This window comes from Cetorhinus maximus, chromosome 7, assembly GCF_964194155.1.
Source record: "Cetorhinus maximus chromosome 7, sCetMax3.hap1.1, whole genome shotgun sequence".
Classification (NCBI taxonomy): domain Eukaryota; kingdom Metazoa; phylum Chordata; class Chondrichthyes; order Lamniformes; family Cetorhinidae; genus Cetorhinus; species Cetorhinus maximus.
This window is the reverse complement of record NC_135885.1, coordinates 6,874,159-6,896,900: the sequence shown is the minus strand read 5'-3', so window position 1 is coordinate 6,896,900 and position 22,742 is coordinate 6,874,159. Positions and strand designations below refer to the sequence as shown.

General features: G+C 42.6%; 2 protein-coding genes across 2 annotated transcripts in view; both read right to left on the bottom strand.

The window, feature by feature from the left end:
* LOC144682555 (serpin H1-like) overlaps window positions 1-22,742 on the bottom strand; it is a 525,388-nt gene that overhangs the window by 214,665 nt on the left and 287,981 nt on the right. The gene's annotated exons all lie outside the window — the stretch shown is intronic.
* Window positions 1-22,742, bottom strand: part of LOC144683076 (UV radiation resistance-associated gene protein-like) — a 271,252-nt gene that overhangs the window by 5,400 nt on the left and 243,110 nt on the right. Inside the window, exon 11 of the mRNA XM_078546104.1 lies at window positions 5,048-5,139. Coding sequence (XP_078402230.1) covers window positions 5,048-5,139 — 92 coding nt within the window. The remainder of the gene's footprint in view (window positions 1-5,047; window positions 5,140-22,742) is intronic.

Here is a 22,742-nt window from a genome sequence, read left to right as displayed (position 1 = left end):
TCCAGAGCAAGATCTCCATGCAGACACATCCGAACCATGTCAGCTAAGATGATCTTATTCAAACTGAGCATTTGGTAGTATTTTTTTGTCACAACCTTTGGCAAAGGGTTTTGACAGAAATTGTGTTTTTTTAGTTTCTTGTTCAGTGGTCTACATAACTTTAAAATTATGAGACAAAAACTATGTTTTTAAAATATATATATAATATATATATATTATATATATAAACCTCTGAGATCAGGCACACCAAAATCAATGGTTCTAACTGATCAAATATCTTCCTGTAAATCACAAAAGTTAACCAGAATCAGATGAAGATATATCATTCTCATTTTAAATAGATTCAATGTTACTGAATAACAAAATATTTCACAGCATTTGCACACGAGTTTAAAAAAAAGTTAGCTTGCCTATACATTTTACTTTCAAGTTGCCTAATTTGGACTATTGTAATTTGAAGTGAAATTGTGCAAGTATTACCTTCTACGTCCTGATGAGAGGTAACTTGGCCCGAAACATTAACTCTGATTCTCTCCAAAGATGCTGCCTAATCTGCTGAGTTTTGCCAGCATTTTTTGTTTATTACTTTCTATACTGTTGTATTAAATTTCCATAATTCAAACTAATAAATAATTTAAATTTCTTTTGAGTACAATAACGACTTAGCATAAACAAGAGTAGGCTACAGATCCACAGCGAAGGCATTATAAACAAAGCAAAATGGTGGGGTGTTCACAACATGCACACTTGTATTGTGCAGTTTGCCTGTCAAAACATGAGATGTGTCTTTAATATTTCATTCCGTGTAACAATAGAGTGGAATATTGGTGGGTTAAGTGGTCACTGGAAATGAAAGTAATCAAAAGTGATCAAATATAAAGAAAAAAATTATATATGGAGCCTTTAATGACTTTAGGGTATTGCCAAGTGCATTACACACAAAGTGTCTTCACTTTTGTAATGTAGGCAACATTCAGCCAAATAATTCACAGCAAACCCCCACAAACACCAGTGAGATACATGACAAGATTACCTATTTTTATTTGTTCATTGGATGTGGTCGCAAGCAAGGACAGAATTCATTGCCCATTGTATAATGCCTTGAACTGCTGCAGTCCGTGTGGTATATGTATACCAACAGTGCTGTCAGGAAGGGAGTTCCAGGAATTTGATCCAGTGATAGTGAGGGAACAGCGATATAGTTCCAAGACAGGATGGTGTGTGACTTGGAAGGGAACTTGTAGGCGGTGTTCCCCTGTATCTGCTGCCCTTGTCTTTCTAGGTGTTAGAGGTCAATGGAAGATACAGTTGAAGGAGTCTTGGGGAGTTCTAGCAGTACATTTGTAGATGGTACACATTGCAGCCACGGTGCATTGGTAGCAGTGCCATTGAATGCTTTGATGTTAATGGGAAAGATTCATATTGGCCAAGTTACCAGAAAAACTCCTGTTCTCAGAAATAGTGCCATAGGACCTTTTACCTCCACCTGAGATAATAGACGGAGCCTCCACATCCCATCCGAAATATGGCACCTCTGAAACTGCAGTACTCCCTCAGTACTGCATCATGAATGTCAGCCTGGATTTTGTGCTAAGGTATTTGGCATGAGACTTAACTTCCAATCTTCTGATCTAGAAGTAAGTGCTACCCATTGAGCCAAGGCTAACACCATGAAGTGTATTACACAAGAAGCACTGTTGGTGCAATAAAATATATGAGGTTTCATATTTTATATTTCCTCATAGCATATTGGTACACATAATGCTAAATAAGCTTTTAAGATAAGTGCACACATCTTCACATTGCAATTTATGGTGGAAGCCGATTTAACACACGTAATTAAACAACATAGACCAACTCTTCGCTGAACCCCACCACTGTTATTTAAGTAAAGACTCGGGGCATTAAACACCAATCTTATGCAACAAAGTCTTTAAACTGGAATCAAATCTTAAAGGCAATATCTTGGCTTTCCAGCATGATTACAATGGCTCTTTAGGTAATATACAGAGAAACCCCAGGTAAGGTAACTTGTTAATGAGTTAGAGCACAAGGGGCTATTACCACAAAATGGTAGTGTAGGATTGAGCCAATTTTTCCATAGAAATTCTCAACCTCAGCCAAGATGTCAGACTAGAAAACAAGACCTACCACCTTTTGGGAGGGGTGGGGAGAAAAGAAAAACTGTATGTAAAATTAATTGAGCCACACCCTGTTTCAACTAAGTAGTAATAATAAACACTGCTGCCAGACAGCAGGTTTCAGGTTTCGTACTTAGTCACAGAAAACAGAAACAAAATTTTAGGATAACCTTCACCTAAAAAACAGGAAAACTAACAAAAACTCCTGTCAGTGAGGATAAGATGCAATAGTAGAGGAGACTTTAAGAGAATGGCCTTTTACAGCAATCTTTTCTTCTTATAAAATTCAACAGGAAGCTTCTTCAGTACTGTACTGGTCATTTATCCCTGGTCTTAATGGGATCTTGCTGTGCGCAAAGTAGCTACTATATTTACCTACTGAACACTCTCTTGCACTTCAAAGTAAGTCACTGTATGTGAAGTGCTTTTGAGATGTTTGAGAAATGTGATAAAGCGCTGTATCAATGCAATGTTTTCTGACATTCAGATACACATTTTTCAACCCTGCAACTGGCAGCCCCCCTACTTATTTAAACAAATATTGACAGAACACAACTTACACAGTTGAGGAAACATTAAGAGAATGATGTATTGTGCACGTAATAATGTGCTCTGTATAAAAGCACACTCTGTAATACCCTATTTTATTAGTAAACGATTAACGCATTCCATTCAACTCTCAAAGGAGTTGACAGCAGTTTGGACACGAGAAAGTGAAGCACAAGAAAAGGTCATTCAGTTCGTTGCTCCAGTACAAGACATGACAGAGCAGAGGTGAGCCCTGTAACTGCTACAGGAAGAGTTGGAAAATTGTGGAACCGTCACAAAGAGTTAGGGTGGATGGGGAGCTGACAGAAAGGACAGCACAGCTTCCCTGAATATTGGCACTTCAGCTGCCTGCGGACATGACCCAGCAATGAGCCTCAACATGCATATCAAGAGGGGCTTCGTGAAGCTCTGCACTTACACAAAAGAAGTAACTGCTTCGTGTGATGGGAAAAGACAACTGGACAAGGCAAAACGTTGACAAAGAGTTAAAATTGCAGAGATTTTCACAACAGAGAAACAGACCATTTGGTCGAACAGGTTCATGCCAGTTTTTGTTCCAAAGGAGTGCTCTCTCACCTTATTTCATCTCACCCCAAAAACATATCTTCGAGTCCCTTTTTCCCTCATGTACTTACCAAGCTTCCCCTTAAATACATCTATGCTATTATCAGGAGAAACAAATTATGATCAAGGGAGGTATTTTCAAGCAGAGCTTTTCTATGCAAAGAGCTGTGCAATAATTTATATCGGGAGCTCACTGAATTGAATGATATAAATGGGCTCATGCAAAACGGAAGGGTACAGAGGTGAACAACAAAAGTATTTCCAAGTTTTTTTTTCATTCAAGGGATGTGGGCTTTGCTGGCTAGGTCAGCATTTATTGCCCGCCCCTAACTGCCTTGAGGTGAGCTGCCTTCCTGAACCACTGGAATCCATGTGGTGTAGGTACACCCACAGTGCTATCAGGGAGGGGGTTCCAGGATTTTGACACAGCGACAGTGAAGGAACGGCGATATATTTCCAAGTCAGGATGGTGTGTGGCTTAGAGGGGAACTTCCAGTTGGTGGTGTTCCCATGCATTTGCTGCCCTTGTCCTTCTAGATGGTAGTAGTTGTGTGTTTGGAAGGTGCTGTCTATGGGGCCTTAGTGAGTTTATGCAGTGCATCTTGTAAATGGTACACACTGCTGCTACTGTGTGTCAGTGGTGGAATGAATGTTTGTGGATGGGGTGCCAATCAAATGGGCTGCTTTGTCCTGGATGGTGTCAAGCTTCTTGAGTGTTTTTGCAGCTGCACTTGTCCAGGCAAAGGGAGAGTATTGCATCACACTCCTGGCTCGTGCCTTGTAGATGGTGGACAGGCTTTAGGGAGTTAGATGGTGAGTTACTCGCCCTAGAATTCCTAGCCTCTGACCTGCTTTTGTAGCCACAGTACTTATATGGCTAATCCAGTTCAGTTTCTGGTGAATGGTAACCCCCAGGATGTTGATAGTGGGCAATTCAATGATGGTAATGCCATTGAACGTCAAGGGGCAACGGTTAGATTCTCTCTTGCTGGAGATGGTCACTTGTGTGGCGCAAATGTTACTTGGGCTCTTGTCAGCGCAAGCCTGAATACTGCATTTGGAGGATGCTGTATCTGAGGAGTTGCGAATGGTGCTGAACATTGTGCAATCACCAGCAAACAACCCCACTTCTGACCTTATGATGGAAGGAAGGTCACTGATGGAGCAGCTGAAGATGGTTGGGCCAAGGACACTACCCAGAGGAACTCCTGCAGTGATGTCCTGGAGCTGAGGTGACTGACCTCCAACAACTACAACCAACTTCCTTTGTGCTAGGTATGACTCCAACAAGTGGAGACTTTTCCTCCCGATTCCCATTGAATCCAGTTTTGCTAGGGCTCCTTGATGTCAAGGACAGTCACTCTCACCTTGCCTCTTTAATAAAGTGATTTTAAAGTAGCCCAATGGAAATTTTCCAAGATTATGGAGGAAAATGGATAAAACTGCTGCAGGAATCTGCTCACAATGATAAAGTATTAAGTGAGATGTAGACCTTTTCACCAAAAGGCTAACAATCACTGAATATATTACCAGTGACAACAACTGATACAGCCAGCATAAAGAGACAATGTGCCTGTGTGAAGAGAGGAGGAATCAAGGGTAAAAAGGTGAGCTTGATCTGTTAACCAAAAAGGACATGTTTATTGGGCACATTGACCATTTACTGATTCTACAATAATTCTGCCCTCTTGACCCAGAGATTTTGATTTTAATGTCCCAAGTTGATTCTAATACTAACATCTTAAACCTGATCCACTCTCAACAAGACTTAATTGCAAGGACTGGATACCTACCACCTCACCATTAACCCTTGTTCCATGAAGCTTTTCAGGTTAGGCAGCGTCTGCCGGAGATCTGGTGTGGTTAGGGCATGCTGGTATCGTAGCTGTAAATGCAAACAGGAAGATTTATTATTTTCTCACTGCAAAGTGCTCAAACATTGGATTTTCTCCAAATGCAATCAAAAGGCAGCCATGCACAGGGGCATTTATTTACAGACTGTTTTTCACCTGAAATCCCCTCTAATGCCCTGTTACAAAGCTTTGCTGTAGATTATGGAATGGTACCAGAAATATCACAAAAAGGCAAAAAAAAACCACCATTCATATCATTCTCAATAGATCACATATTCAGCAGAAAATAAAGAGGCAGTCCATTCCAAAAATATGCAATTGCAACTCCAAGATGAAAGCAATACAGAACTACAAGTCTACAAGTCAGAGGAAGCAGTAAGCAAACTCTTGCAGAACTCTGGTCAGACCATACCTCGAGCAGGGTCTCCAATTCTGGTCAGAGACACGAGGAAGGCATTCAAACAATGGAAGCAGTGCACCGAAGAGTCACAAATATGATCCTAATATCAGAGGTCTGATTTAAGAGGAAGGACAGGAAAAAATGTGGGCTTTTTCAACTATGAATCAGGTGCCTCAAAAACAAAAACGACCCAAAAGATCACTCTGAAGTAAATTGAGACACGAAAAAGAGACAAGTTCAAACAAAAATTTTTCTTCACCCAGGGTAATTAATACGTGGAATGGAATCAGTGGAGTAGAAAGCCTTATTACTTAAAAAGAAAGGCTCCCATTTCTATCATGCCTTTCACTACCTCAGGATGCCCCAAAGTGGTTTACTGTCAACAATGTTAGAAGCGTAGTCACTGCTGCAATGCAGGGAATTCAAGCACAGCAAGGTCACACGGTGTAGTGGGTAACCATAGTCTGAATGGATGAGCTATGATGGAGCAATGATCTTTCTCACTCGCTTCCCTTTTTAAAATTCACATGGGTGTCGCTGGCAAGGCCAGCATTTATTGCCCATCCCTAATTGTCCTTGACAAGGCGGTGGTGAACCATCTGCTTGAAAACAACTGTGACACTTGCTAGACCAGTTCAGATGACAGTTAAGAGTCAGCCACATTGCTGAGAGCCACATATTGGTCTGGCTGAGTAAGGGTAGCAATTTCCTTTGCTAAAGGACATTAGTGAATCAGTGCCAAATTTTCTTTTATGCCTTGTGAAGAGCCTTGGACCATTTTACTATGTTAAATGCACTTTAGAAATACAAGTTGTTATTGTTGATTTGACCAGTGAGTGTAGTGTCCTTGCAATGTACACAGCTTTATGATAGTGCGTAATATAAAAGTTGAAGGGTGAAACTAGGCTACAAGAGACTTAACATGAGCAACACCATGGAGGATCACTAATTTATTTCCTGTGGTGTGCTAAATAGATATACATGTAATCTATATATGTAGTATCACTCATCTTGGAGCACTCATGAGTAAAATCATAGCCCCAGTCCAGAATTTAAGTGCATAATCCAGGCCACCTGTCAGGTCCAAGGTATCTTCAATTGTCAACAACAAGAAACAGATTAACTGGTCTCAATACTGTTTGTGGTACCTTGCTGTGCAAAAATTAGCTACTGCATTTGCCTGTGTAACAAATGACTGCAATTATAGTGATTCACTGGCTGTAAAAGTGCTTTGGGACATTCTGAGAATGTGGAATGTTGGCTTGTTGGTTTGTTCTTAGTGAGGTTTTTTGAAGTTACTTTCAGCAACAGCAATGTTAAAAACCAGGTTTCAGGTAATGCTGTTCTGTAAGTGGTATCCAGAGATGCCAAACTGATGACTCTCACTATATTTTCCCACACAGATATAACACGCTTCTAATTAGGAACTTTCACCAATAGCCAAAGCAGAATCATCAACATGTCTCAAGTGCAGCAAAAACTAGCAGTGCTTTGGTAAACATAGATTCCACAGGGCTGTCTTCCATTTATCACAGCTCTTAATATACTAATGCATAGTTTATTACTCCCTTAATAATAGTTTTAAAAAAATTACCTCTTCCAGTAACTAGTTTCTCCTTGTAATGCGTTTTTCTAATGTCTCCCACAGGCAATATTATCGAGACTAGCTATTGTATTGGAGTTATTTTAAACTAAAATAGTTCAAGCTTTTGGCAAAAAGTAAAGGAGTGTACTTTCAGAGCCAGTCTTCAAAATGTCTGTTGAGCAATAAAGGTCAAATAATATACATGTGTTATATCTCCACTTTCTAAATTTCAGAGCCAGAGTAGCTAAAACAGCCAAACATCTGCAACCTGACTAAATAATTCTAAACACAAGCTGCATCATAGGTACAAAAACTGTCAGCAGGCTGGTTACATTTGTTAAAAAAATATAATTCAAGTTGGTGCACATCAGCCATAGATACAACATGCCAACCTTGAGGGGAACATAAACAAAGATACCTGGAAAAACTCAGCAGGTCTGACAGCATCTGCGGAGAGAGATACAGTTAACGTTTCGAGTCCAAATGACTCATCATCATAACTAAGGAAAAATAGAAAAGAGGTGAAATATAAGCTGGTTTAAGGGGGGTGGGGTGGGACAGGTAGAGCTGGATAGAGGGCCAGTGATAGGTGGAGATTGCCAAAAGATGTCACATACAAAAGGACAAAGAGGTGTTGACTGAGGGGAACATACCAGTTCTGAAGAAGAGGCATTTTGGACTTGAAACGTTAACTCTGTTTCTCTCTCCACAGAAGCTGCCAAACATGCTGAGTGTTTCTATCACTTTGTTTTCAATTCAGATCTCCAGCATCTGCAATATTTTGCTTTTATTTTACTGCTATAGTGGGTTTGGTTTTAAACAATTGGTTTCAAATTGTATGAAAGTTGACGATTAGGGAATGCACTGACCGCTGTGACTGTGGCTTGACAGCAGAGCACAATTAAATAAAAACTGTTGAGACTCAAGCCTCATGCTTTTGGAAATCTGAAAATCAACAATTAATTTTTGCATCAGTTTCAAGCACGGCTCCACCTCCCCCGACATCAGTGCGGCATTTGAAAGATTAGCCCAAGGCAAAACAATTGTCTGGATTGTCACAGGATTGTAACTGTAGTTATGTGTTAATATTGATGCATTGCAACCAGATGTTACTGGAATTAGGTGTGCTAGCATCTGTGGTGGTTCAAGTTTCTGAGCAATGTCAGATGTCTAAACCAGTGTATTTGGTTTCATGGACTCCCGCCCCTAAATTATAATACAATATAATGCTCATAATAGTGCTGCATGTAAAGGCTGTCTCAATAATGCTTTTAAGAAAACAGATACTTACAGACAACAGTGAGAAGGGTGTGCCTGCTTCTCACTGCAGAGTTTGTCTAGCAGGAGCACAGGGGTAGTTTGGAGAGAGCACTGAAGGAGCAAGGGCAAGCAGGAGCCCAAGCTGGTACAGCACAACTTGGATTTTTTTTTATTCGTTCATGGGATGTGGGTGTCGCTGGCTGGGCCAGCATTTATTGCTTATCCCTAATTGCCCTCGGGAAAGTGGTGGTGAGCTGCCTTCTTGAACCGCTGCAGTCCATGTGGTGTGGGTATACCCACAGTGCTGTTAGGAACGGAGTTCCAGGATTTTGACCCAGCAACAGTGAAGGAACGGCAATATATTTCCAAGTCAGGATGGCGGGTGACTTGGAGGGGAACTTCCAGGTGGTGGTGTTCCCATCTATCTGCTGTCCTTGTCCTTCTAGATGGTAGAGGTCATGGGTTTGGAAGGTGCTGTCAAAGGAGCCTTGGTGAATGCCTGCAATGCATCTTGTAGATGGTACACACTTCTGCTGCTGTGTGTCGGTGGTGCAGGGAGCAAATGTTTGTGTATGTGGTGCCAATCAAGTGGACTGTTTTGTCCTGGTCAGTGTCAAGCTTCTTGAGTGTTGTGGGAGCTGCACTTATCCAGGTAAGTGGAGAGTATTCCATCACGCTCCTGACTTGTGCCTTGTAGATGGAGGACAGGCCTTGGGGAGTCAGGAGGTGGGTTACTCATCGCACGCTTCCTAGCCTCTGACCTGCTCTTGTAGCCACAGTATTTATATGGCTAGTCCAGTTCAGTTTCTGGTCAATGGTAACCCCCAGGATGTTGATGGTGGGGGATTCAGTGATGATAATGCCATTGAACATCAAAGGACAATGGTTGGATTCTCTCTTGTTGGAGATGGTCATTACCTGACACTTGTGTGGCGTGTATGTTACTTGCCACTTGTCAGCCCAAGCCTGGATATTGTCCAGATCTTGCTGCATTTGGACATGGACTGCTTCAGTATCTGAGGAGTCGTGAATGGTGAACATTGTGCAATCATCAGCGACCATCCCCACTTCTGACCTCATGACGGAAGGATGGTCATTGATGAAGCAGCTGAAGATGGTTGGGCCGGGGACACTACCTTGAGGAACTTCTGCAGTGATGTCCTGGAGCTGAGATGCCTGACCTCCAATAACCACAACCATCTTCTTTTGCGCTAGGTATGACTCTAACCAGTGGAGAGTTTTCCCCCCGATTCCCATTGACTCCAGTTTTGCTAGGGCTCCTTGATGCCACACTCTGTCAAATGCAGCCTTGATGTAAAGGGCAGTCACTCTCACCTCACCTCGGGAGTTCAGCTCTTTTGCGCATGTTTGAACCAGGGCTCTAATGAGGTCAGGAATTGAGTGGCCCCGGAATACTCCCCACTTGCCTGGATGAGTGCAGCTCATACAAAACTCAGGAAGCTTGACACCATCCAGGTCAAAGCAGCTCGCTTCATTGGCACCACATCCACAAACATTCACTCCCTCCACCACCGATGCACAGTAGCAGCAGTATGTATCATCTTCAAGATGCACTGCAGGAATTCACCATGGCTCCTTAGGCAACATCTACCAAACACACGACCACTACAATCTTGAAGGACAAGGGCAGCAGATAGATGGGAACACCACCACCTGGAGGTTCCTCTCCAAGCCACTCACCATCCTGACTTGGAAATATATCGCCTTTCCTTCACTGTTACTGGGTTAAAATCCTGGAACTCCCTTCCTAACAGCACTGTAGGTGCACCTACACCACATGGACTGCAGCAGTTCAAGAAGGCAGCTCACCACCACTTTCCCAAGGGCAACTAGGGATGGGCAATAAATGCTGGCCCAGCAAGCGAAGCTCACATTCTATGAATGAATGAAAAAAAGCACACAAAGTTGCCCAGCACAAATGCATTGCACCATGGAGTCATCATGATATCGTGTTGAGGATAATTTTCCTTGTGGAGAGTTCCATTTAAGTGAGACATCAATGTTGGCTGTGATTTCACAGATAACTTATTAGCCCTATCTTAGCCTTACGGGCTCTCCGCTGGTGAGGACATTGGTCGTCAGCTGATAGAGATTGTGGCAGATTGTTGGCTTGAGCAGCTGCCCTCTCTTACTCTCTCTCTCCGTGGCTGCTCTTGTTCATGGGAAGGTCTTGACATCATTTTTGATGATGGATTACCATTTTGGTTGCGATTGGGCATCTGCTTCCCATGTGTTGGCGTTAATAGAGCAGATTTTGATGGATGCTTTGAGAATATCTTTGAAACAATTTGGACATGACAAAGGCACACCTTGCACAGTTGACCCTGCAAAGTCTTCCTCACTAATAACTGAGGGTTTGTGCCAAAATTGGGAGCTGTCCCACAGACTCAATCAATTTTAGATCATAATGCCTCATTGTTGGAAACTATTGCTTCCCTCAGAGTGTGCAAGATGCATTGCATGGCAGAGTGCTGAGGAGAAGATGCTCCAAGAGCACAGAAAATAATGGGTGAGTTTGCTTGTTGCTGGATGAGCCTGAAGATGTGGAGAACAGATTTCTTTAAATGAAATCTGATGCTCCAAGGATCATGGAAGATGTTTGTTGCCGTCTACCTAAGCCCTAACCAGATCAGAAGTGATGCCATATATGACTTCTCACAAATCTAACAGTTACAGAGCTGCCTGCAGACAGTTACCTCAGAAATATATTTCTCGGAACCTGTGCCTTCAAGAGTTGTTCTTCAGAATAGTTAATGAAGTAAAGCCTCTTCTGTCAAAACCTGATCTTGCAATTCAAATACAACTCACAATAATTAAATATGTTTTGCATTATGTACAATAAAAATAATATATTTTTTCTGAATGGAGTTTACAATTTATATGATATATGTGAAGTTAAGTAAAAAGCTGAACCAGATGAAGTTTTTCCATCCTGTTACACCCCGCTCTTTTCCAAGCCTGGTTTGTATTTACGGTAGCCTGTTTTAACTTCAGAATCCACCCCGTTTTTCTTTTTAGCACTACCCAAGTACGCTATTTTCACTCTCCAGTATCAAACTCCAAATCACTGGCTCCCAAATAAAAATGATACTATTGCTGATCATTTTAAATTTAAGGCCAACCCACCTTTTACGTGCTCTTCAGCCAAAAGAATCTCATCCTGCCTTAGGTGGCTAGTTATCACTCCGACAGAAGTTTCTCAACTGCTTTTGGAGCAGTCAAATTTACTGTTTAAAGCCCTGCAGAGCAACAAGGTGATGAATTACTTCTGCACAACCATGGATGGCTATCAAATCAAAAGCTGTGTGCTTTGGCAATGAGTGGAGCAATTAACCCTATATAAAAAGGCAAAGCATCAAGGATATGATTGCAGTCTTGGTGTAAGTTCATCATTTGCTGCTCTAATAATTTCCAAGTTGCAAAGTTTACCCTAGACAGAACTGGGAGGATAGTGTTTTACATGGATAAACTCACCAACCTCTTTTGCTATTCCACTGGATTATGGAGAGAGTGAATTCTCTGATTTTAAAATTTGCATCCTTTTAAGTCTCACTTAACCACCTCTAGCCCTATAACCTCCAAACTCCTCCACCCAACCTCTTGTGCCTCCCTGATTTTCATCTTCCATCACTGGCAGCTGCGTCTTCAGCTGTCTAGGCCCGAAACTTGAATTCCTCCCAAAGCCTCTCTCCTCCTTTAACATGATCCTTAAATCCTACCTCTATTACCAAGCTTTTGGTCATCTGCCTTAATATCTCCTTACATGACTTGGTGCCAAACCTTTCTTGATAATGCTTGAAGCGCCCTGGGACATTTTACCATGCTACGTAAATGTATTTTATTGTTAAGAACTCTGTTTCAATTGCTCTCTATGTCAGAGTGAAAAACAATTGTTGAAAAAGACCCATTTGCCAAATGTAAAGGAGTCAGACAGCAAAGTACATCTAATAGACCTTTTTGTGATATGGTCATTCAAGGTTGTGTCAGTGTTGTCAATTGTGCATTGCTGGTGCACTGTGCACATTCATATGGGAACACTTGCTTCATTTGATAGCTGCAATAAAACTGTAAATTGCATGCATAAAGAATATATTTATGTCATTACAATTAGTAAGGGGAGGAAATGTACTCCACTCACCCCTGCACAGGCTAATATTTGAACTGGAGAACGAGGTCTATTTCTTTTAGACATTTGGTGATCAATTACACATTGAACAGAGGTGTGATTTTAGAGGAAGAGGCAAAAAAAAATCAAAGAAACAGGAACTTAATGAAAAGAGTGAAAAGGTGAAACCAAAGGCTTCAATGAATTGGAAGACAAAACATTCATAACAACAGATAAAAGACAGCATCTTTTCAATTTTTAAATTCATCAATTTTCCAGTCAGCCAGCTAGAGAACGAGAGTGTCTGCAGTATTTGACACGAGCTGTTGTTTCTGGCAGTTGATCAGCTAATCCCGATGGCATGGTGATTAGTTGCAACAATGGAAAGAATAGTCAGATAATGCAAAACATAACGAGTACCACACATCAATTTTCCCAGATTACATGGCTGCGGGGCAGGTAAGAAGTGTCTAGCCATCACAGTGCGGAGAAGTTGATGGACTTAGTTGGTCATTTCCTGCCTGTCAATTTTGTATGCTTGAAACATGAATCCAGGATGCTGGGGATGGGAATTGGTGTGGGGGGCAGAAGAGAGACAACTTCCAACAGAAAACAAAGATTAGCATGGACATGTAGAAGATTCAGAGGACAAGGGATTGCACAGGCTCAACTTTCAGAGATTTTCTAGCTGTACTATATGATGTTCCTTCAATGAATTGTACCCTTCATTTGAGATGCACGGAGTTAGACAGCATACTGTAGCTTAATACACTGCTTCATGGAGTTGTAGGGTTCAGGTTCAGAATCCCCACCTAACTGCCTGATGAAGGATTTAACTTATAATTTATGATATCACTTTCAAAGCCACCATACAACCTTATCTTGGAGGGCTCCTTTAGTGAGAAGGTAAGGCACAGAAGGTAAGATACAGAAAAATAGAACAAGGAAAATATGAAAGAAAGACTTGCATTTATATAGTGCCTTTCACAATCTGAGGACATACCAAAGTTCTTTACAGCCAAGTAAAGGTACCTTTTTCTGGAAGTGTATTCTCTATTGTAATTTTTTAATATTTATTCTTTCATGAATGTGGGTGTCACTGACAAAGCCAACATTTGTTGCCCATCTCCAATTGAGCTAAGTGGTTTGCTCAGCCATTTCAGGGGGCAGTTAAAAGTCAACCACAATGCTGTGGGTTTGGAGTCACATGTAGGCCAGACCAGGTAAGGTTGGCAGATTTCCTTCTCTAAAGGACACTAGTGAACCACATGGGCTTTTACAACAATTACAGTTTCAATTATTTCATCATTAGTTCTCTGTGATGGGATTTGAATCAGTGTTACCAGAGCATTAATCTGGGCCTCTGGATTACTAGTCCAGTGACATTACCACTACGCTACCATCTCCCTTCATGTAGGGAGCACAGCAGCCAATTTGAGAGTAAAGGCTGAGGTGTGCTGTTTATGCACCCTTGTTATATGGAAACTATGACCATCCCGAAATGGACAGGGGAACAAGTTGTAGCTTGTTCACTGATTTGGAGTATTATTCCAACATGGAAAGAAATTTAAGTAGCTCAATATTCTCTGGAATGGATGTAATAATACTTAGTGTGCTATTGCATTGAAAGTCAAAACACTTCAGGCAATGAATTAGTCTTTGAAATGCAGACTGTTTTTTGACTGTTGGATAGAGGTGGCATTCGCCATCAGTAATATCTCACACATTGCTATGAGATGCATGACTGTTTAACTATGAAGCTAATTGAGGTAAGAATGTTGGTCATGATAACCTGGAGAACTCTATGCCCATAGGATCTCTAATATCCATCCAAACAATTGAAATTAGCAGACTCGACCTCAGTTTAGTGTCTAATCCATAGAGTGAAATCTTCATCAATGCAGTAGCGCTCTTTCAGAATGGCACCTTAGTACCAGTCCAGGTTATGCAACTCAAAACTTACAACTTGTTGTTCAGAAAGGTTGAGTGTGCTACCAAGAAGAAAGCTGACAAGCCGAACATGAAATATGGTAGGAATTATTTAAAAACCTTCACATTCAGCTTTTAAACACTCAAAACATCAGATGTGACCTGGTCTAAGCAAGGTTCTATTTATTTCACACTCTTCATTAAACCTCTGAATTTTGATAGTGGTTACCCGGATACATGTTAATTCACTGTTTATTATAATGCAGCAGACAGCATGCTAATTGGCACAAACTTACTTAGAAGATTCATTGGTGGTGCATCAATACAGTTGAACCATAGGACAAGTTTTACCAACTGTTTGCAAACTCGGCTTACTATTTGACCGAGCTGAGCTTCTGACTCAATATCCTCTTTGACAAAGAGAGCCTACTTCCATCTCTGTAACACTGTTCCTCTCTCCCACGTTTTAGCCTATTTATTGCTGATCCATGCTCATTAACTCCAGGCTTAACTATTCCAATGTACTTCTGTTCAGCCTTCCATCTTCTACCTTCTATAAACTGTAGCTCATTCAAAGCTCTGGTGCCTGTACCCTAACTCAAACCAAGTTCTGCTCACTGATAACCCCTGTGCTCTCTGACCTACACTGGCTCCTGGTGCACCAACACCTTGATTTTAAAATTCTTAATCCTAGTGTTCAAATTTCTCCATACCCTCACCCTTCCCTAATCTCTGCAATCTCCTCCAGTCCTCCAACCCTCAGGAGATGTCTGCATTCCAACACCAGCCTCTTGTGCAACACATTCACCCAGTGTTCCACCATTGGTAGCCCTTCCGTTAGCCATCTAGGCCCTAAACTCTGGAGATTCCTCCCTAAACTTCTCCACCTTGTCTCCTCCTTTAAGCCTTATCTTAATTTGAACTAAGCTTTCAGTAACCATCTTAATAGCTCTTTCTATAATTTTGTCTGATGACTCCTGTGAAACACCTTGGGTTGTTTCCTACGATATAGGCACTGGCCCCTCCCAACCTTTTTTCCTTCTGTGCCCACCATGGAAAACCTCTAGCCCAATTCACTCACAGCAGCACTTCCAAAATCCCAACTGTCTAGCTTTTGGCCCTCCATTCACCACAACATTTTTCCAAGTTCAGATTAGAACCATTACTCTCTCTCACGCTGGCTACTCGCCCTGATATGGTCCTCATCTCCACTCCCTAAATCCAAGGGATGCAGACTTTAATGGATTTGACAGACAACTGGCTTAGCCTTTCACCACCAAATCTGGCTGGACCACAAAGTGCTATCCGGTCCTGATCACGCCTGCAAAATCTGCTCACTGTTTAAGCATCACCCTTGAAGGCAAAGGTAACCCCAACTTCTTTTCTCTACCGCAAACAGTCTTCTTAAACGCCTCTGCTTTGGCTCTTCCACACCTTCGACAAATGCAAGGAGTGCATGGACTTCTTTGTTAGTAATACTGAGACCGTATGATCAGCTTCCTCTGCCACTTTTCCCCTGCCCCTTCCCCTAGCCCACTGAGCCAAACTTCCTTTAAAGTTCCCCATTCCAGCCCCAGCTGTGAATTGGAACTTTTTTTTCTCTCTCTCTCAGTTCTTCTCATGTCCTCTCCACGCTCGTCCTACTTATCAAGCCCACCTCCTCCTGCCTTGGCCCTATTCTTAACTAAACTGCTGACCATCTAATTTTCCCTCCTGGCTCCCATCTTCACCGGTATTCTTAACAGTTGCCTCTCCTCAGATACTGTCCCCCTCTCCTTCAAACGTGCCATCACCGCCCCTCTCAAAATTAAAAACAACCCTTGACCTATCCGTATTTGCAAACTCTAAGCCAAGCTTCCACTTTCAAGGACTTTGATGAGAAAAGGAATGTGTCATCACCTCCAAAATCTATGCCAGTCTTTCCCAGGATACCATGTTTGAATCCCTCAAATAAGTTTAGGGCCACAATAATAAAACGGCTCTCATTAAAGTCACAAATGACTTCCGATGTGACTATCAGCAGCTTTGACAAGGTTGACAACACCATCCTCCTCCAATGCCTCTCCATCACCTTCCAGCTTGGTAGGACTGTTGATGTCTGATTCCACTCTCTACTCTCATCGAATTGAAGCCCGAAAATCCCCTGCCAAGGCTTCACTTACCACACACATAGTGATGCCTGGTGTCCCCAAGGATCAATCCCTGGCCCCCCCTGTCTTGATTACATGCTGCCCCTCGGCAACATCATTGGAAAACACTTCCATTTCTATTTGCACAATGAGAATACCCAAATCTACCTCATCACAATCTCTCGACACCTCCACACTGTCGCAGGATTGTCCAATAACTTGCCCAGTACTAGATGAGTGGAAAGTTCCTGCAAATAAATATTAGGAAGATCAAAGCCATGGTCTTCGCACCCCCCTTGCCCCCACTACAAACTCTGTTCCCTAGATACCAACTCCGTGGCAGCAAATTTTTTAATTCATTTTACAGATGTGGGGGCTTTGCTGGCTAGACCAGCATTTACTGCCTACCCCTAATTGCCCTTGAAAAGATGGTGATGAGCTGTCTTCTTGAACCGCTGCATTCCATCTGGTGTAGGTACATCTACAGTGCTGTTAGGGGGAAAGTGCCAGGATTTCGACCCAACAACAGATAAGGAACCCAGATATAGTTCCAAGTCAGGGTGGTGAGTGGCTTGGAGAGGAATTTCCAGGTGGTGGTATTCCCATGTATCTGCTGTCCTTCTCCTTCTGGATGGTAGTGGTTGTGGGGTTGGAAAGTGCTGCCTATGGAGCCTTGGTGAATTTTTGCAGTGCATCTTGTAGATGGTACACACTGCTGCCACTGTGTGTCGGTGGTGGGGGGATGAATGTTCATGGAAGGGGTGCCAATCAAGTGCGCTGCTTTGCCCTGGATAGTGTCAAGCTTCTTGAGTGTTGTTGGAGTTGCACTCATCCAGGCAAGTAGAGAGTTTTCCATCACATTCCTGCCTTGTAGATGGTGGATAGGCTTTGGAGTGTCAGGAGGTGAGTTATTCGCCGCAGGATTCCCAGTCTCTGGCCTGCTCTTGTAGCCACTGTATTTATATGGATAATCCAGTTCAGTTTCTGGTCAATGGTAACCCCCCCAGGATGTTGATAGTGGAGGATTCAGCAATGGTAATGCTATTGAATGTCAAGAGGTGATGGTTAGATTCTCTCTTGTTGGAGATTGTCATTGCCTGGCACTTGTGGGGCTCGAATGTTTCTTGTCACTTGTCAGCCCAAGCCTGGATATTGTCCAGGTTTTGCTACATTTGGACGTGGACCACTTCAGTATCTGAGGGGTTGCGAATGGTGTTGAACATTGTGTAATTATCAGCGAACATCCCCATTTCTGAACGTATGGCGGAAGGAAGGTCATTGATGAAGCAGCTGAAGGTGGTTGGGATGAGGACACTACCCTGAGGAACTCCTGCAATGATATCCTGCAACTGAGATGACTGACTTCCAAAAATCACAACCATCTTCCTTTGTACTAGATATGACTACAACCAGTGGAGAGTTTTCCCCCATTCCCACTGATTATAGTTTTGCTGGGGCTCCTTGATGCCACACTGGGTCAAATGCTGCCTTGATGTCAAGGGCAGTTACACTCACCTCACTGCAGTCTTGTGGAGCAGCGGTAGCGTCCTTACCTCTGGGCTAGGAGCTCCAGGTTCAGGTCCCACACGAGGACTTGCTGGCTATGGAAGGAGCATTCATGACGCGGTCTAAATGCTGATAACCAGCCTGTGATTTCTTCCACCACCTCCACATTATTCCTCAAAGGGAAAAAAATGCATGTGAAGAGGATGAACTAGACTCTTTGCAACCTTGACATCACATTTTGTTCTCAAGATGAGCTTCTGACCTACCAGTGCCGGTGAAAGGTCATCAACTTGAAACGTTAATTGTTTCTCACTCCACAGATGCTGCCAGACCTGCTGAGTATTTCCAACATTTTCTGTTTTCATTCCATATAAACTTTTGTTGTTGCATAGAAGCAACTTGTGGGTGACCATTCTTTAGTGACCTGCTTTTCAAATTTTCTTCACGTCAGTTGCGATGTTGCCATTGCGAAACAAACACTGAGCTACCTCGTCAACTTACTGAAGCGAACCCAAGTTTTACACTTTGCATCGTGTATGTCAAACAATGTATCCAGAGCCCAGAGTCATATACCCAGCACTATCAAGGTTCAGGGGAAGAGGAAAGGGGGAAAACTGGCAAAAAAAAGGATTAATTTTACGTTTAAAAGCTATAATTTTTCATTGCCAGCAAATAAGCAATCAGTAATTTAACTGCTCCAAATAATGGGCCATAAGTATTCTACTTTTAAAAACATATTAAACTATACAAAGCTATACTGAGATCTTCTTCTGTCCTTTCCTTGAACTTTTCTTAGTTGTTTAAATCCTTTTGAGGTGGAACTGTGAAAAGTTTGCTTCCAGATAACAGTATACAGAGATGAGGTCATTTTACAGCTGAGTTTTGTAGCTTTACAGAAGAATTTTGCAGTGGAAATGCAGGTCTCTGTTCATCAACGTAAGCACCTCCAATGACAGTAATGAGACAGGAAACAAAAGCCTGTGAAAAATAATATTTCCACTGGACAGCGATGATACAGTTCATTCAATACCATGGTTTTGTCTCCATGAATACCATCAAGGCTTTCAATCTGCATTTGAAAAAAAATCATAATTTGAAACCTCAGCGGATTACGATAGTATTTCACACTATTTCAAAGACTAGCTTAAGGTTTTCAAGATTTACTTTAGGGCTGGTGGGAAGGAAGTTGGAGTTTGGTGTTTAGTGGTAGGGGAGTGCCTGGTTTCATAAAAGGCATAACTGCTGTTGACACTATTTTAGATTTCCAAGTAGTGCACTTAAATATAAAAATTGCTGGGCAAGATGAAAAAGGGTATTGAGTGCTAAACAGAATACTATTTGCAGTGATCACATTCCCATACAACAAACAGATGAGAAGTGAGCAATGGTTAGAAAAATTCTCCCACACAAGAAGAGGGGTGGAGTGTTGGATGCCATTCAAAACAAGACAGAACAAACAATTGTGTGGATTAACGGCTTTATTCAGAACCAGGGTCTGAATACTGACATCTGTGGCATACAGAAAACCACATTCAAACAAAGGAATTCACAAAAATATAACATATATAAAAATGTTGTTTTATACACACACATCCAAATTTGTAATGTCCTAATCTCAACAAGGCTTAGCAAAACCTACCCACACCACTTTCCATTTATTTCATTTCTTCTCTTACTGTTACACTACTCTTGTCCTTAGTGAAGGACAAAGGTAGAGTAAGATAGAGATAGTGAAAGCAAGTAGAAAATGTTTCTCCCGCAGGCGGCTGCGGCGGGGGGTGGGAAATGTTAGATAGTTGTTACTCCAAGGTCTGTGTTACCTAGAACATCATGACTCAAATGTTGAATTGAGAGGGGCATGAAAATCTCATGCCCTTCTTCTCAACTATGCAAGGAGATACAATGGGGCCACTAAAGAAAGGAAGATGAAAAATACAATTATGGCCTGACAGACTAGACGCTGAGAGACCTGGCATCCAAGAACATGGGCCCATAACTTCCAATCTCCAGGGCATCGTACCTGAGTGGTGAAGTGAGTGGTGGGGTGAGGAGGGGGGCTACCTCAAAGATGCACTGGAGGACTCTCCCTGGAAGTTCCCATTTAAAGATTGCTCAGCAATTGTCAGGGAAGTTCAAACTTCCATTGGGCAATCGCCTTGCAACGGGAACCATCCAAAACTCATTTAAATCGCAAACTTAAATTGGTTCCAGCTGTCTTACAGCAATAGTTACCCAGAAAAAGTTAAGAATTAAAGCCACTTGTAACTTTTGGGTAACTATAGTACTGGCCCACCCTGGCGCCCCACAGGACACCCCTTTCGGGACTCCCCCCAGCCTCCCGATCCCCGATTACCCCATACCCCTCCGACTACCCTCCTGAACTCCTCCGGGACCCTCTGACTACTCCCTCCAGGAACCCGCTGTATTGTACCTCTCGCACCTGGCTTGAGTCAGGTGGTCAGGTGAGAAAGGTGCGGCTGCATTTCAGGGTAAGTAACTAGGAGCAGAGTGGCAAACCAACTACTTTTCGTCTTGCACTCATCAGAACAATTTACAAGAATGCCAAGAGTAAAGGGAAAAACTTATACTGTATGAGAAGAGTGTGCTGATTGGTTGGCAAGTGGACTCTGATTGTTAGAGAAGTTGCCATGGAGAAGGCACTAGTGATGGTGACCGAAAGTTACCTGCCAGGCATTGTTTGAAGTTTAAACCAGGCTGCTTGACCCTGATTGATGAATGAACCAGCGAATGGCTGTCACTTATCCTGTTTAGCTGAAACAAGCGCAATGTGTGTACATGCTCTGTCTTCAAAGAACAGGACCCTGTGTAATAATATATGCAGCTTCCAGTACATGCAAATACGCCACAGTGCAAGCCCGACTGAATCTTAAATTGGTTGTCAGCGTAATTCTTAGCACACAGCATTATTCAACAAATTTTGTCCAACTGTGGAATCACATCTAATTTTGGACAGTCTTTTGAGTTTTACAACCACGGGCTTGTTGGGTCCGGTCTGTACTTTGCCTGTTGCAAACAGCGGAAGGGACATGCTGTTGAGATACAATCCGCCAGTCTTTGGGATGTACGACCTACATACCTAGCATCACACTGGCAATGAAATTCATATACTACATTACTCATAAATGGGCCTAAGGCTGTCATTTTCAGCCCTGAAAAGTCTACCTCAGATTACCTTGCAAGATATCTCAAAAATTTTAGCAACAGATTAAGCTAGCTGCTTCACGCTGCTACCATGCAGTAGCAACATGAATGGTATTCGCCACTAACAGGATGCTGCTGTCAAGCCAAAAAGGCATTCTGCCTATCACACAAATGAGTAATGTGGTATATGAATTTCAGTGCCAGTGTGATGCTAGGTATGTAGGCTGTATGTCCCAAAGCCTGGCAGACCATATCAAACAGCAGTTGTTCTGAAGTACAGTGCTATTAGGAAGGGAATTCCAGGATTTTGACTAGGCAACAGTGAAGGAATGCTGATTTGTTTCCAAGTCAGATGGTGTGTTTAGAGGGGAACTTGCAGGTGGTGTTTCCATGCATTTGCTGCCCTTGTCCTTCGAGGTGGTGGAGGTCGCAGGTTTGGAAGGTGCTTTTGAAGGAGCCTTGGTGAGTTGAAATGTATCTCGTAGATGGTGCCAATGTGCATCAATGGTGGAGGGGGGTGAATGTATAAGGTGGTGGATGGGGTGCTAATCAAGAGGGCTGTGTTGTCCTAGATGGTATTGAGCATCTTGAGTGTTGTTGGGGCCGCACTCATCCAGGCAAGTGGAGAGTATTACTTCTCACTCCTGACTTGTGCCTTGTAGATGGTGGACCTGCTTTGAGTGTCAGGAGGCAAGTTACTCGCCACAGAATTCCCAGCTTCTGACCTGTTCTTGTAGTCACAGTATTTATATGGTTTGCCCAGTTCAGCTTCTGTTCAATATTACTTGACACTTGTCAGCCAATGTCTGAATGTTGTCCAGGTCATTCTGCATATGGGCATGGGCTGCTTCAGTACCTGAGGAGTCACGAATGGTGAACATTGTGCAATCATCAGTAAACAGCCCCACTTCTGACCTTAAGATGGAGAGAAGGTAATTGATGAAGCAGCTGAGGATGGTTGGGGCAAGGACACTACCCTGAGGAACTCCTGCAGCAATGCCATGGGACTGAGTTGATTGACCTCCAACATCCACAACCATCTTCCTTTGTGCTAGGTATGACTCCAGCAGTGGAGAGCTTCCACAAATTCCCATTGACTACAATATTGAGAGGGCTCTTTGATGCCACATTCGGTCAAATACTGTCTTACATCAAGGGCAGTCACCCTCACCTCAAGTTCACCTCTTGTTCATGTTTGGACTAAGGTTTAATGAGGTCAGGATCTGAGTAGCCCTGACGAAACCCAAACTGAGCGCCAGCGAGCAGGTTATTGCTGAGTAAGTGCCGCTTGATAGCACTGTTGATGCACCTTCCATCACCTTGCTGATGATAAGAAAGTAGACTACTTGGGCAGTAATTGGCCAGGTTGGATTTGTCCTGCTTTTCGTGGACAGGACATATCTGGGCAATTTTCCACATCGTCAGATAGATGCCAGTGTTGTGGCTTGAACCCTCTGTTAAGAACATCTTGTACTTATATAGCGTTTTTTGCACAATAAATAGTTCCAAAGCGCTTCACAGAGGCATTATAAAACAAA